This window comes from Eubalaena glacialis, chromosome 19 (genome assembly GCF_028564815.1).
Source record: "Eubalaena glacialis isolate mEubGla1 chromosome 19, mEubGla1.1.hap2.+ XY, whole genome shotgun sequence".
Taxonomy (NCBI): Eukaryota; Metazoa; Chordata; class Mammalia; order Artiodactyla; family Balaenidae; genus Eubalaena; species Eubalaena glacialis.
Genome location: NC_083734.1, coordinates 37212112 through 37225928, shown reverse-complemented (window position 1 = coordinate 37225928; position 13817 = coordinate 37212112). Strand labels below are relative to the sequence as shown.

The 13817-nt window shown below is 50.0% G+C and overlaps 1 protein-coding gene across 1 annotated transcript; it reads left to right on the top strand.

Annotated features, from left to right (window-relative positions):
• The first annotated feature begins 1389 nt into the window (after positions 1-1389).
• On the top strand, positions 1390-7488 carry LOC133080786 (transcription factor Sp6-like). The gene is made up of 2 exons (XM_061176889.1): positions 1390-1410; positions 6553-7488. Exons 1-2 carry the CDS (start codon positions 1390-1392, stop codon positions 7486-7488), a joined length of 957 nt encoding a protein of 318 aa, XP_061032872.1.
• Positions 7489-13817: the final 6329 nt, after the last annotated feature.

The following is a 13817-nucleotide window of genomic DNA, read 5'->3' as shown; positions in this document are numbered from 1 at the left end:
CCCAGAGCCCTGTGCAAGGATTAGTTGTGTATTGATTTTTTAAGTTATAAGCAAAGGGTATTTTATTTAATATTAGGACATGTGTGTTCATGTTGTGTGTACCCATGCATGTGTGTGTTTCTGTGTGTGTGTGTGTGTGTGTGTGTGTTTCTCTACTGAGCCTGGGGTCTCCAGCCAGGGAGACCCCATCTTGTTCACCCCAGCCAAGGTCCTGGAGCCTAGGCCCACGGCATCTCTTCCTTCCTTGGGGATATCAGTCCAAGGACTGGGTGCTATTGGGAAGTGGGGCTGGGATCTGGGTGGGAATATGTTTGTGTAGAAGAGAGCCCTTCTTAAGAGGGATGGGGTGACTCTCCCTGAAGGACGCATGGGCCTGGGGTAGGTTAAGAAGTAATGTCCTTTCTTTATGCTCCCTCTTCCCCTACCTCCTGCTAATCCGACCAGAGGTCCCTTTCCTTGCTGAGAGGGCTGGGGGCAGAAGAGAGTTGGCAGTGCCTGCAGGTTGCCTGGCCAGGTGGATGAGGGGGAGAGAGGGAGGGCGCTGTGGGTGTGAGATGCCGTTTTCCTCCAGCTGAGGAAACCAGCCACCTCTCCCTTTGCCACTAGGACAGCCTTTCCCAGTGACCATCCTCAGGGGAACTCCCAAATGTGCGTTGGGGAGAGGACAGCACGGATATTCCCATGGAGGCCCCGAGCTCTAAGGTGTGCTGGTGAGGGCTTTGGATAGGTTTTCTTTTGCTCCCCTCTTTTATAGATCTAGGTTGCTTGGCTGTCTGCCCCCTTCTAGGCAGCCCCCTAGAGGAGAAATGTAGGATTTTTTTTTCTTTAAGTGCTGTGAACCCATTTTGGGGGGGGGGGGAGGAGGAGGAAGAAGCAGCCTGTGTTTTTTATGCCATAATAAAGTCATCAACCACACCACTGCTTCATTTGTCTTCCAGCTCCGGTTTCCTTTTTGACTCATGGTCTCTCAGCAGCAAGGACCAGGCTGGCTGCAGGGTGGGGTGGACACTTCTCTTTGATCCTGCAGCCCAGGGCAGCCTCACCTCCCTTTGTTTGGGGGCAGAGCTGAGCTGATTGTTGAAGGGTCTGATCCTGCCCGGAGGTTGTTGATGCAGAAGGAGGGTGGCGCTCCCTCGGGGTTGATAGCTGGGCTGACTGTCCCTCCCTGGTCTTCTCCTGTGGAGATGAAAAGGTTCTAGATATTTCCTTCCTCTTCCACATGGAAGCCCCCTCTTTCGCCTCCCCTGCCAAGAATGCCGGTTCCCTGCCTTCCCAGAGATGGCCAGCCCCTTGGCCCCCTCACCCCACCCTCGTGGGTGTGTGCCTGTCAATCAGGCCTTCTGGCTCTGAGAGAGGTGGGGGTGACCGACAGCGATTTCTCCACCCAGGATGATCCCTATCAGGGACAAGGTGATGAAAGGCAGCCGAGATATCCGATGGGCTCCCGCCCAGCTGAAAAGCATGAGGGAAAGGTTCCTAGTGCAACTCCCAGCTAGAGACCTGCCGCAGTTACACAACCACGGTGTGCACAGAAGTTCCTCACTGGACCCATCGGGCACCCCCGGATATGCACAAATGCACACTTTCCCAGGCTGCTCAAACGCCTGGTGCACAGTTGGTGCCTAACACACGTCAGATGAGTAAAAGCCTCATGGCTCCAGGGCCCCAAACCTAGGAAAGTTGACAGAGGATCAGTTTTTGGCTCCAAGGGGGCAGAGTAGGTTATTACGTTCTTTCACCTTTCCATCCTACATCTTGGCCAAAATTATCATCTACCCCAGTGGGATTCCTATTTCCCCCCACTCTAACCCTAACCCAATTTCTCAGAGCCAAATCTGGTACCCAGGCTGGCCCATTCCACCACTTGTTTGGGAGAGTCTGGGGTCACAAAGTTTCTTAAATGGGGGCATCAGAATGATTTAGGGGTTACAGAGGAAAGCAGACCAGTTGAGGGGGCCATACGTTTGTTTCTGTCTGCCTGGGTGGCGGAGGGCCAGGCGTGTTACGGTGACCTCAGGCCCACCCCGCTCCCTGGGGCTCCTCTTTTGTCTTCCTGGTTCTGGGGGACTTAGACCCCAGGAGCCTGGCGAGTCCTCTCCTGCTCTCCCCCATTGCTGCCCCCAGGGCGAGGAGGGCAGCTGTGGGGGCGGCTGGGCCTGTCTGGGCAGGGCTGGGACTGCCCCTCCTCCCCTTGCAGCTCCTCCCGCTGACCTGCATTCTTATCGGGGGCCTTTGGTGCGGCTCTCATGCCTCTCACTCGCTCGCTCTGACCGGCAATGCTGCCTGGCTGCCGCCACTCCCCACCCCCCACCCCCCACCCCCCCCCCGCAATGGAGCCCGAGGCCACCTCTGACCCCTCAGTTCTGGCACCCCTGGCAGGACAGTCCTGGAGGGGCTGAGAGGGAGTTCGGGAAATCAAAACATCTGGCCTGACCCCTGGGCAACGTCTCTGAGCCACCCTCTCCTCTCCTGGGAAGTGGGAATAGAATCCCTCTAGGGTGGGTGAGTGAAGTCAGGAATGGGAAAGTGACCGAGGAACCTGCAGCCTGGGGACTGCAGCCTGGGGCTGTGCTGTTCTGCCCGGTCCTGCCCCCAAGCGGGCAGCTGGGGAAGTTCAGGATGTGAACCGGCTTTCAGGCCAGCCACCTCGGGGACTCATGTTTATCACCACACAGTCTTGATGTTTGCTTCCGGAATGACGTCCAATGGCAACCTCCCGACCCCCACCCCGTACATCACACCAGAAGCAGCCTTCACCTCCCATTAATCCTTGTGAGTCTGACTGCTCAGCATCTGAGCAGTGGAGGTTTGAAAAGAATCTCAGGCGCCAAATAGTATTTGGTATTTGGATAAGTATTCTCATTCTTTAAAAAAGAATAAGTATTCTCATTCTTTAAAAAAAAAACTGCCAATCAATAAAAAAGCGAAAAAAGAATATGCTGATCAGCACTATGCCTAGTGTTGTAAACACAAAGACGGGTAAGACAGGACTCCTTTTAGCAACTCATGATCTCACAGGGAAAGTAAACATATAAGCTCAAACCATAACGACAAAGTGCTGTGGAGGCACCATGAAGTAATAAAACTACATTTCTTTTAAAACAGTCGTTTCCTCCTTCTATCCACTCCCCAGCTATTTGTTGATTTTATAAATATTTGAGTTTGCTTTATGTCCACGCGTTGGCTTTAAACATGATAGACGATGCACATAAGCAGGATCTAGTCCATACTTTGAAGGAGTTTCTGCTCAGAGGAAATGGGTTGCAAAAACAGCTATATTTAAAGAAAGAAATGAATATGGGCAATGAGAGCTATAAGTTGGTATTGGAGCACAAAAGAGGGAAAAAAGACTTCAAATTGGATCAGGGAAGATGTTACTAGAGCAATGCTGTTTAAACGGGACCTCGAAGGGCCATTGGGTATCAATGACGGACATCTTGGGAAGAATAAGCTTGCAACAGGAAAGTGGGAGAAAGGCAAAACACAGGAAAAATACTCTGAGTACCTGTAGAGTACAAGTGGGAAGAGTAGGAGCTTAGAGCCACATCATCTAGGGCTTTGGAGGCCAAGCCAGGGATACCATGCCAAGCTACCATGTTACCACAGCAGTGCTTTAGCACAAGCATTAGCCTGCAACAGAACCAACCACTTGGAGGGCTTGTGAAAACACAAGCTCCACTCCCATAGTTACTGATTCCAGAGGTCCAGAGTAGGGCTGACTATTCGTATCTTCAAGAAGTTCACAAGTGATGCTGGTATTTGAAGACCACTTCCGGAGAGTTAATCTGGTGATCGCGTGGAGGATGGCTTAGAAAGGGAGAGGGTAGAGATGGAAACACCAGTCAGAAGACAGTTATACCCATCCAGGTGAAATGAGAGACTAAGCTGGAATCAATGGAAATAAGATAGTCAGCTATAGTCAAGAGTAGGTATTTTCGAATAAAAGTCAATATGATAGAAAGTGTAATACTGAATTAAAGCTACATATTAATGAGAGGAGTAACTTCCTTTCAAGTTGTGTGAAAGGGTATCTTTTATTTCTTCTGGTAGTGAATTGGCCTAGAAAAACAGAACTCTACTGGGAAGTGTGTAAATATAAGAATATTCCTTTTAATATTAGAAATTATAATGATATATAGAGATAAAAACTTTGAGCTCATAATCTAGAATTTGATGAGACCACAAAAGGTGGCATCTAATCAATGCTTCTGCTCTCAGGAAAGATTACCTCCAAAATCTATCAAGATCTATAGTTGTATATTTAATTTATGAAGATCCTGAAGGTGAGACTCTTAAGAGAGGTGAAGGCAGGGCTAGGGGCTCTGGAAGGTTCAAATAATAATTCCTAAGGTTTGGAGTTTAGACCAAAGCTTCTTATTTGTTATTATCATTCTAACCTCTACTAGTTATTCCTACTAATTAGATATCTAATAGCTAATTGAGGCAATATTCTCCTTTTCCTTTTCCTAGAGATTTATGCTGCAGTAAAATACAGTCTATCGAAAGACGTACATTTGAACCACTACCTTTTTTGCAGTTTATCTAAGTTACAAATATAACTTCATTATATTTGGAATTTTTGTAAAGCTTAATTTTTTATAAAATTAATTTGTTACTCATTTGGAAATATGATTAAGATTACTACTAAAATTTTGTAGCAAATCCTTTTTGTCTCTAGCAAAGATTAGTGTGAGAAGTATTACACAGATCAGAGTGAATCATTATAGAGCAGTGGCTCTCAACCAGGGTGATTTTGCACGCAGGTGACATTTGGTAGCGTCTGGAGACATTTTTGCTTGTCAGAACTGTATATGCTGCTGGCATCTAGTGGACAGAGGCCAGAGATGCTACTAAACGTCCAACAGTGTACAGGAGAGCCTCCCACAGCAAAGAATTATCCAGCCCAAAATGTCGATAGTGCTGCCTTTCTGGAGAAATAAAGATCACTTAACACAAGTATTTAATGAGCATTTACTATTTTGTATCTAATGCACCACATATATAATCATGAAAGTATAAATCATAATATCTTCCACAGTGAGATTTCTTTAGCGTATGGAGGGAGTAGTGTTGTTATGTTTCATCATATATAAATTAGAATTATTGCCAAAGGATAAATGTTCTGAAAGAATATATATTTTTATTCTTCTTTTGCTTGTGTCTTTTGTTGTAGAAATCTTGGTTGCAATTTACTCACAGAACTGAGCTTTGGAACGTTTCAGGCCTGGCATGGAATGCAGTTTTTACACAAGTTGTAAGTGGAATAGAAGATGAATACATGTAAAAAACTGTGTGTAAAAACACCATGCAGTTCTTGGTTAGCTGGGTGTAAGCCCAGGATGAATTCTGGAAAGTATGTCTTGAGAGCCATTTATTTTTTTTTTTCAAATGAGGAAACTAAGGTACAAAGAGGCCAAGAGACTTGTTTAACTCAAATATATGAATCGCTCTGCTTTCCATAGTACTGATCTTTGGCACGGGCAATAAAAGGCACCAAGCAAAAACACTCAAATTAGCATTGTCATGGAATCCCACTGATGCCTCTCCAATATGCGAATGGTCCATGAAGTTCCACTTTTGAATTTCACTTTGATTCCTGCTCATGTGCAAAGTTCCTAACTGCTTAAAATGTATGCAACACAGAGCTGCAAAGAACTAAGTTTAGCACCGAATTCTTCAGGGAGCAAAAGGTGTGGGTGCTTCCCCAACCATTATTAGCTCTTTTAAATGGTAAAGCAGAAAGAATTCCTGAACACCCACCACAGGGCTCTCCCCAGCCACCCAGAACATTATTTTTCAAAAAGCATATATCTCTGAAGTGAATTATCTGTGGCCAATAGGAAGCTCTGAGGTATGGAAAAAGACGTTGTTTGTGTTCAGCTGTAGTGTGAGAAATATAAAGAAAATACATTGCTGTAGCCTAATTCAATATACTTTCTTTGCTGACTACTCTTCAGTAAGAAGTGTGGGTTTTACACCCCTTCAGCTCAAAAATTCTGTGATTTCTCACGACACAAGCAAATGAGAGTGGGTACGTTCAATGGCCCGAAGGCGATTTTAGACTCAAGGTAAAGAGCTCTTCTACACCTGGCTTTGGAAAAGACTCCCTTACCTGTCTTGTGGTTCAGAAATCCAGTTTCACACAGTTCATTTTGGGTTAATGAAGGTGTTGAGGCTGTGTCTGGAGCTGGATTAGCAATTCCTGCAGATGCCTATCTTTAGCGGCCTCCTTCCTTTCCCTTGTTAGTTTGCTGATGCCTACCTTGGGGAGAGAGCACCGAGGGTCAGTTTTTCTTTTGCCAGCACACCGGAGAGCAGGCTCATGAGGTCCCTTCACCAGGAGGTTTTAGTAGCGTCAGTACAGCGTCTTAAACTCACCGCCTTTCCTAAACATCCCATAACACCAAGAGTTCCTTATAAGAATCAGAGTTTCACTATAGTTATGTAGGCAACACAGGAAAATACATTGTGGAAATCAATCAATCAATCAATCAATCAATCAATCAATCACAGTTTAAAAATTAATGAATTCATTCAAAAACATTCACTGAGTGCCATGCCCACTGTTACTCCTCTCGGGTAACCTGCGAGGACCTGGAAAGCGACAGTCCCTTGGCCCCGGGACCCTCTTCCAAGCTCCTGCAGCCGGACGTGTCACACCATTACGAATCGTGGTTCCGGCCGACACGCCCAGGCACCGAGGAGGGCTCGTGGTGGGACCTTCATCCGGGTACCAGCTGGATGGACCTCCCCCACACTCAGGGCGCGCTGACCTCACCTGGCCACCCCGGGGCGCTTCAGGCTGGCTTGGGGGGCTACGTCGGAGACCACCAGCTTTGTGCCCAGCCGCCCCACCCACACCCGCACCCGCACCACCTCCTCCCAGCCGCCGGAGGGCAGCACCTCCTCGGGCCTCCCGACGGGGCGAAGGCCTTGGAAGCAGCCGCCCCGGAATCCCAGGGGCTGGATACCAGTCTGGATGGGGCGGCCCGGCCCAAAGGCTCCCGGCGGTCAGCGCCCCGCAGCTCAGGCCAGACCGTGTGCCGCTGCCCCAACTGCCTGGAGGCGGAGCGACTGGGGGCTCCGTGCGGGCCCGATGGGGGCAAGAAGAAGCATTTGCACAATTGCCACATCCCGGGCTGTGGGAAAGCCTACGCCAAGACATCGCACCTGAAGGCACACTTGCGCTGGCACAGCGGCGACCGCCCCTTCGTGTGCAACTGGCTCTTCTGCGGCAAGCGCTTCACGCGCTCCGACGAGCTGCAGCGCCGCCTCCAGACCCACACCGGCACCAAGAAGTTCCCCTGCGCAGTCTGCAGCCGAGTCTTCATGCGCAGCGACCACCTGGCCAAACACATGAAAACCCACGAGGGCGCCAAAGAGGAGGCTGCCGGGGCGGCGGCGGGAGAGGGCAAGGCCGGCGGAGCGGAGCCCCCCGGGGGCAAAGGCAAGCGCGAGGCCGAGGGCAGCGCGGCTCCCTGCAGCTGAGCTCCTCGTCCCGCCTCCCCGTCCCGCCTCCCCGTTGGTCTCCCCTGGGGCCATCAGCAGAGAGCCCTCTGGCCTGATGCCCTTGGGGGGGGGGGTGGCTTGAGTAAGAGAAGGTGGTTATTTATGGAGAGGGAGGGAAAGTGGTGCGGGGGTCAGGGAGCCGGGTCGCTTAGGGGTCTCTTAGTCTCTGGGGCTGGACAGGACGGACGCGTTTGACTGGGCGGGGAGGAGCTGCGCGTGCCCATCAGTTCTCCCCTTCCTCGCTCTTTCACTTCACGCCCCTGGGCTGGGGGGTTGGGGTGGACTACCCCAACGGCGGCTGGAGGGCCGAGGGGATAGGGTGGAGGATACGGCGCGTCCCCGGAGCAGAGAGGAGTGGGGCCGCCCCGGGCGCTGGGGGTAGCTGTCTGGACACGTCGTTAGCGCCTGGGAACCCGGACATAAAAGGGCCTCTGGAGCCGCGCTGCGGCCCGGGTCCCTGTCATCCCCCCTAGAGTGCTTTACCCCGGGGTTTCCGGAGGGAGAGCTGAGATGGGGTAGCAGAGGCTGGGGGTCCCCCTAAGGGAGGAGTTTCTATCTGGCTGGGAGGGTTGTCACCGCAGAAATAATGTCTCTGATGTGCCTCCTTATTAAGCCTTCCAGACCCAGTGTGATGGAGCCACGAGGGAAGAAGGGAAGAGGGCCAGAATGGGCGACAGCTTCCAGCCAGAACTGTGGGGTGGAGGAGGGAGCCAGATGTGGAGGTTGAGCAAGGAAGTCTTCCTCTAAAATGAGAGAAAGGGATTTGGTCAGGGAGTGGAAGTAAGCCCTTCCCTCTCTAGCTCTGATTCAGTCCTTAACTCTTGGTCTTTATAAAAGTAAAGTTCAGTAGTCCACTCTCATCTGTCACCCCAGGCAGGCCTTCAAGGCAGCCAAGAGCCCTTGCTCCAGAACTGATGTAGTTCCTCACCCTTGGTGCCTGGCATTTGCCCTCCCCTGAGGGATGGAAGGAAGAGGGTGACCTCGGTTGGGTGAGGGTAGGTGGGGGTGTCCCAGCAGAGGGACCTCCAGCGGTTCCTGCTCAGAGTGGAGGACTCTGTCCCTGCCTGGCCATCTGCTTGCAGAGAAGCTAAGCCCCACTCTTTCTTTAGCTCGACCCTCCCCTTTCGTGCTGCCTACAAGCCTTGCCCCTCCTGTAGAGTGTGTTAGGAGGCTCCTCCCCATCTCATCTCTTGTGGGGCTCCCCTTCCATATGAGGAAGTTGTCCTGTCACTGGAAGGGGCCTGCCTTCTGAGGTGATGTCCAGGAAGCTGTCCCTGTTCCCTTCTTTAGATGCCAGAAATACGTCCTGATGGTGATCCTGGAGTGGGGAACGTGGGGAGGGGTGAAGCCAGAAGAGGCTGAGCCAGGCAAAAGGAAAAAAGCTGATGGGGGCAGGGTCTGACAGGCCGCAGGAGCCTGGAGCTAGTGGGCTTTCCCAGGCTCCAGGTAGAGGCCTTAAGATTCCCCCCGACCTCCCGTTTCCCTGCCTTTCTTTCTCCACCCAGAGCCCTGTGCAAGGATTAGTTGTGTATTGATTTTTTAAGTTATAAGCAAAGGGTATTTTATTTAATATTAGGACATGTGTGTTCATGTTGTGTGTACCCATGCATGTGTGTGTTTCTGTGTGTGTGTGTGTGTGTGTGTGTGTTTCTCTACTGAGCCTGGGGTCTCCAGCCAGGGAGACCCCATCTTGTTCACCCCAGCCAAGGTCCTGGAGCCTAGGCCCACGGCATCTCTTCCTTCCTTGGGGATATCAGTCCAAGGACTGGGTGCTATTGGGAAGTGGGGCTGGGATCTGGGTGGGAATATGTTTGTGTAGAAGAGAGCCCTTCTTAAGAGGGATGGGGTGACTCTCCCTGAAGGACGCATGGGCCTGGGGTAGGTTAAGAAGTAATGTCCTTTCTTTATGCTCCCTCTTCCCCTACCTCCTGCTAATCCGACCAGAGGTCCCTTTCCTTGCTGAGAGGGCTGGGGGCAGAAGAGAGTTGGCAGTGCCTGCAGGTTGCCTGGCCAGGTGGATGAGGGGGAGAGAGGGAGGGCGCTGTGGGTGTGAGATGCCGTTTTCCTCCAGCTGAGGAAACCAGCCACCTCTCCCTTTGCCACTAGGACAGCCTTTCCCAGTGACCATCCTCAGGGGAACTCCCAAATGTGCGTTGGGGAGAGGACAGCACGGATATTCCCATGGAGGCCCCGAGCTCTAAGGTGTGCTGGTGAGGGCTTTGGATAGGTTTTCTTTTGCTCCCCTCTTTTATAGATCTAGGTTGCTTGGCTGTCTGCCCCCTTCTAGGCAGCCCCCTAGAGGAGAAATGTAGGATTTTTTTTTCTTTAAGTGCTGTGAACCCATTTTGGGGGGGGGGGGGAGGAGGAGGAAGAAGCAGCCTGTGTTTTTTATGCCATAATAAAGTCATCAACCACACCACTGCTTCATTTGTCTTCCAGCTCCGGTTTCCTTTTTGACTCATGGTCTCTCAGCAGCAAGGACCAGGCTGGCTGCAGGGTGGGGTGGACACTTCTCTTTGATCCTGCAGCCCAGGGCAGCCTCACCTCCCTTTGTTTGGGGGCAGAGCTGAGCTGATTGTTGAAGGGTCTGATCCTGCCCGGAGGTTGTTGATGCAGAAGGAGGGTGGCGCTCCCTCGGGGTTGATAGCTGGGCTGACTGTCCCTCCCTGGTCTTCTCCTGTGGAGATGAAAAGGTTCTAGATATTTCCTTCCTCTTCCACATGGAAGCCCCCTCTTTCGCCTCCCCTGCCAAGAATGCCGGTTCCCTGCCTTCCCAGAGATGGCCAGCCCCTTGGCCCCCTCACCCCACCCTCGTGGGTGTGTGCCTGTCAATCAGGCCTTCTGGCTCTGAGAGAGGTGGGGGTGACCGACAGCGATTTCTCCACCCAGGATGATCCCTATCAGGGACAAGGTGATGAAAGGCAGCCGAGATATCCGATGGGCTCCCGCCCAGCTGAAAAGCATGAGGGAAAGGTTCCTAGTGCAACTCCCAGCTAGAGACCTGCCGCAGTTACACAACCACGGTGTGCACAGAAGTTCCTCACTGGACCCATCGGGCACCCCCGGATATGCACAAATGCACACTTTCCCAGGCTGCTCAAACGCCTGGTGCACAGTTGGTGCCTAACACACGTCAGATGAGTAAAAGCCTCATGGCTCCAGGGCCCCAAACCTAGGAAAGTTGACAGAGGATCAGTTTTTGGCTCCAAGGGGGCAGAGTAGGTTATTACGTTCTTTCACCTTTCCATCCTACATCTTGGCCAAAATTATCATCTACCCCAGTGGGATTCCTATTTCCCCCCACTCTAACCCTAACCCAATTTCTCAGAGCCAAATCTGGTACCCAGGCTGGCCCATTCCACCACTTGTTTGGGAGAGTCTGGGGTCACAAAGTTTCTTAAATGGGGGCATCAGAATGATTTAGGGGTTACAGAGGAAAGCAGACCAGTTGAGGGGGCCATACGTTTGTTTCTGTCTGCCTGGGTGGCGGAGGGCCAGGCGTGTTACGGTGACCTCAGGCCCACCCCGCTCCCTGGGGCTCCTCTTTTGTCTTCCTGGTTCTGGGGGACTTAGACCCCAGGAGCCTGGCGAGTCCTCTCCTGCTCTCCCCCATTGCTGCCCCCAGGGCGAGGAGGGCAGCTGTGGGGGCGGCTGGGCCTGTCTGGGCAGGGCTGGGACTGCCCCTCCTCCCCTTGCAGCTCCTCCCGCTGACCTGCATTCTTATCGGGGGCCTTTGGTGCGGCTCTCATGCCTCTCACTCGCTCGCTCTGACCGGCAATGCTGCCTGGCTGCCGCCACTCCCCACCCCCCACCCCCCACCCCCCACCCCCGCAATGGAGCCCGAGGCCACCTCTGACCCCTCAGTTCTGGCACCCCTGGCAGGACAGTCCTGGAGGGGCTGAGAGGGAGTTCAGGAAATCAAAACATCTGGCCTGACCCCTGGGCAACGTCTCTGAGCCACCCTCTCCTCTCCTGGGAAGTGGGAATAGAATCCCTCTAGGGTGGGTGAGTGAAGTCAGGAATGGGAAAGTGACCGAGGAACCTGCAGCCTGGGGACTGCAGCCTGGGGCTGTGCTGTTCTGCCCGGTCCTGCCCCCAAGCGGGCAGCTGGGGAAGTTCAGGATGTGAACCGGCTTTCAGGCCAGCCACCTCGGGGACTCATGTTTATCACCACACAGTCTTGATGTTTGCTTCCGGAATGACGTCCAATGGCAACCTCCCGACCCCCACCCCGTACATCACACCAGAAGCAGCCTTCACCTCCCATTAATCCTTGTGAGTCTGACTGCTCAGCATCTGAGCAGTGGAGGTTTGAAAAGAATCTCAGGCGCCAAATAGTATTTGGTATTTGGATAAGTATTCTCATTCTTTAAAAAAGAATAAGTATTCTCATTCTTTAAAAAAAAACTGCCAATCAATAAAAAAGCGAAAAAAGAATATGCTGATCAGCACTATGCCTAGTGTTGTAAACACAAAGACGGGTAAGACAGGACTCCTTTTAGCAACTCATGATCTCACAGGGAAAGTAAACATATAAGCTCAAACCATAACGACAAAGTGCTGTGGAGGCACCATGAAGTAATAAAACTACATTTCTTTTAAAACAGTCGTTTCCTCCTTCTATCCACTCCCCAGCTATTTGTTGATTTTATAAATATTTGAGTTTGCTTTATGTCCACGCGTTGGCTTTAAACATGATAGACGATGCACATAAGCAGGATCTAGTCCATACTTTGAAGGAGTTTCTGCTCAGAGGAAATGGGTTGCAAAAACAGCTATATTTAAAGAAAGAAATGAATATGGGCAATGAGAGCTATAAGTTGGTATTGGAGCACAAAAGAGGGAAAAAAGACTTCAAATTGGATCAGGGAAGATGTTACTAGAGCAATGCTGTTTAAACGGGACCTCGAAGGGCCATTGGGTATCAATGACGGACATCTTGGGAAGAATAAGCTTGCAACAGGAAAGTGGGAGAAAGGCAAAACACAGGAAAAATACTCTGAGTACCTGTAGAGTACAAGTGGGAAGAGTAGGAGCTTAGAGCCACATCATCTAGGGCTTTGGAGGCCAAGCCAGGGATACCATGCCAAGCTACCATGTTACCACAGCAGTGCTTTAGCACAAGCATTAGCCTGCAACAGAACCAACCACTTGGAGGGCTTGTGAAAACACAAGCTCCACTCCCATAGTTACTGATTCCAGAGGTCCAGAGTAGGGCTGACTATTCGTATCTTCAAGAAGTTCACAAGTGATGCTGGTATTTGAAGACCACTTCCGGAGAGTTAATCTGGTGATTGCGTGGAGGATGGCTTAGAAAGGGAGAGGGTAGAGATGGAAACACCAGTCAGAAGACAGTTATACCCATCCAGGTGAAATGAGAGACTAAGCTGGAATCAATGGAAATAAGATAGTCAGCTATAGTCAAGAGTAGGTATTTTCGAATAAAAGTCAATATGATAGAAAGTGTAATACTGAATTAAAGCTACATATTAATGAGAGGAGTAACTTCCTTTCAAGTTGTGTGAAAGGGTATCTTTTATTTCTTCTGGTAGTGAATTGGCCTAGAAAAACAGAACTCTACTGGGAAGTGTGTAAATATAAGAATATTCCTTTTAATATTAGAAATTATAATGATATATAGAGATAAAAACTTTGAGCTCATAATCTAGAATTTGATGAGACCACGAAAGGTGGCATCTAATCAATGCTTCTGCTCTCAGGAAAGATTACCTCCAAAATCTATCAAGATCTATAGTTGTATATTTAATTTATGAAGATCCTGAAGCTGAGACTCTTAAGAGAGGTGAAGGCAGGGCTAGGGGCTCTGGAAGGTTCAAATAATAATTCCTAAGGTTTGGAGTTTAGACCAAAGCTTCTTATTTGTTATTATCATTCTAACCTCTACTAGTTATTCCTACTAATTAGATATCTAATAGCTAATTGAGGCAATATTCTCCTTTTCCTTTTCCTAGAGATTTATGCTGCAGTAAAATACAGTCTATCGAAAGACGTACATTTGAACCACTACCTTTTTTGCAGTTTATCTAAGTTACAAATATAACTTCATTATATTTGGAATTTTTGTAAAGCTTAATTTTTAATAAAATTAATTTGTTACTCATTTGGAAATATGATTAAGATTACTACTAAAATTTTGTAGCAAATCCTTTTTGTCTCTAGCAAAGATTAGTGTGAGAAGTATTACACAGATCAGAGTGAATCATTATAGAGCAGTGGCTCTCAACCAGGGTGATTTTGCACGCAGGTGACATTTGGTAGCGTCTGGAGACATTTTTGCTTGTCAGAAC

Excerpts from the sequence above, each read along its gene's own strand:
- LOC133080786 (XM_061176889.1), top strand. The coding sequence starts at position 1,390 with ATGATCCCTATCAGGGACAAG. Across the intron at positions 1,411-6,552 it reads TGATCCCTATCAGGGACAAG|TGCCATGCCCACTGTTACTC; the intron begins GTGATGAAAGGC and ends ACATTCACTGAG.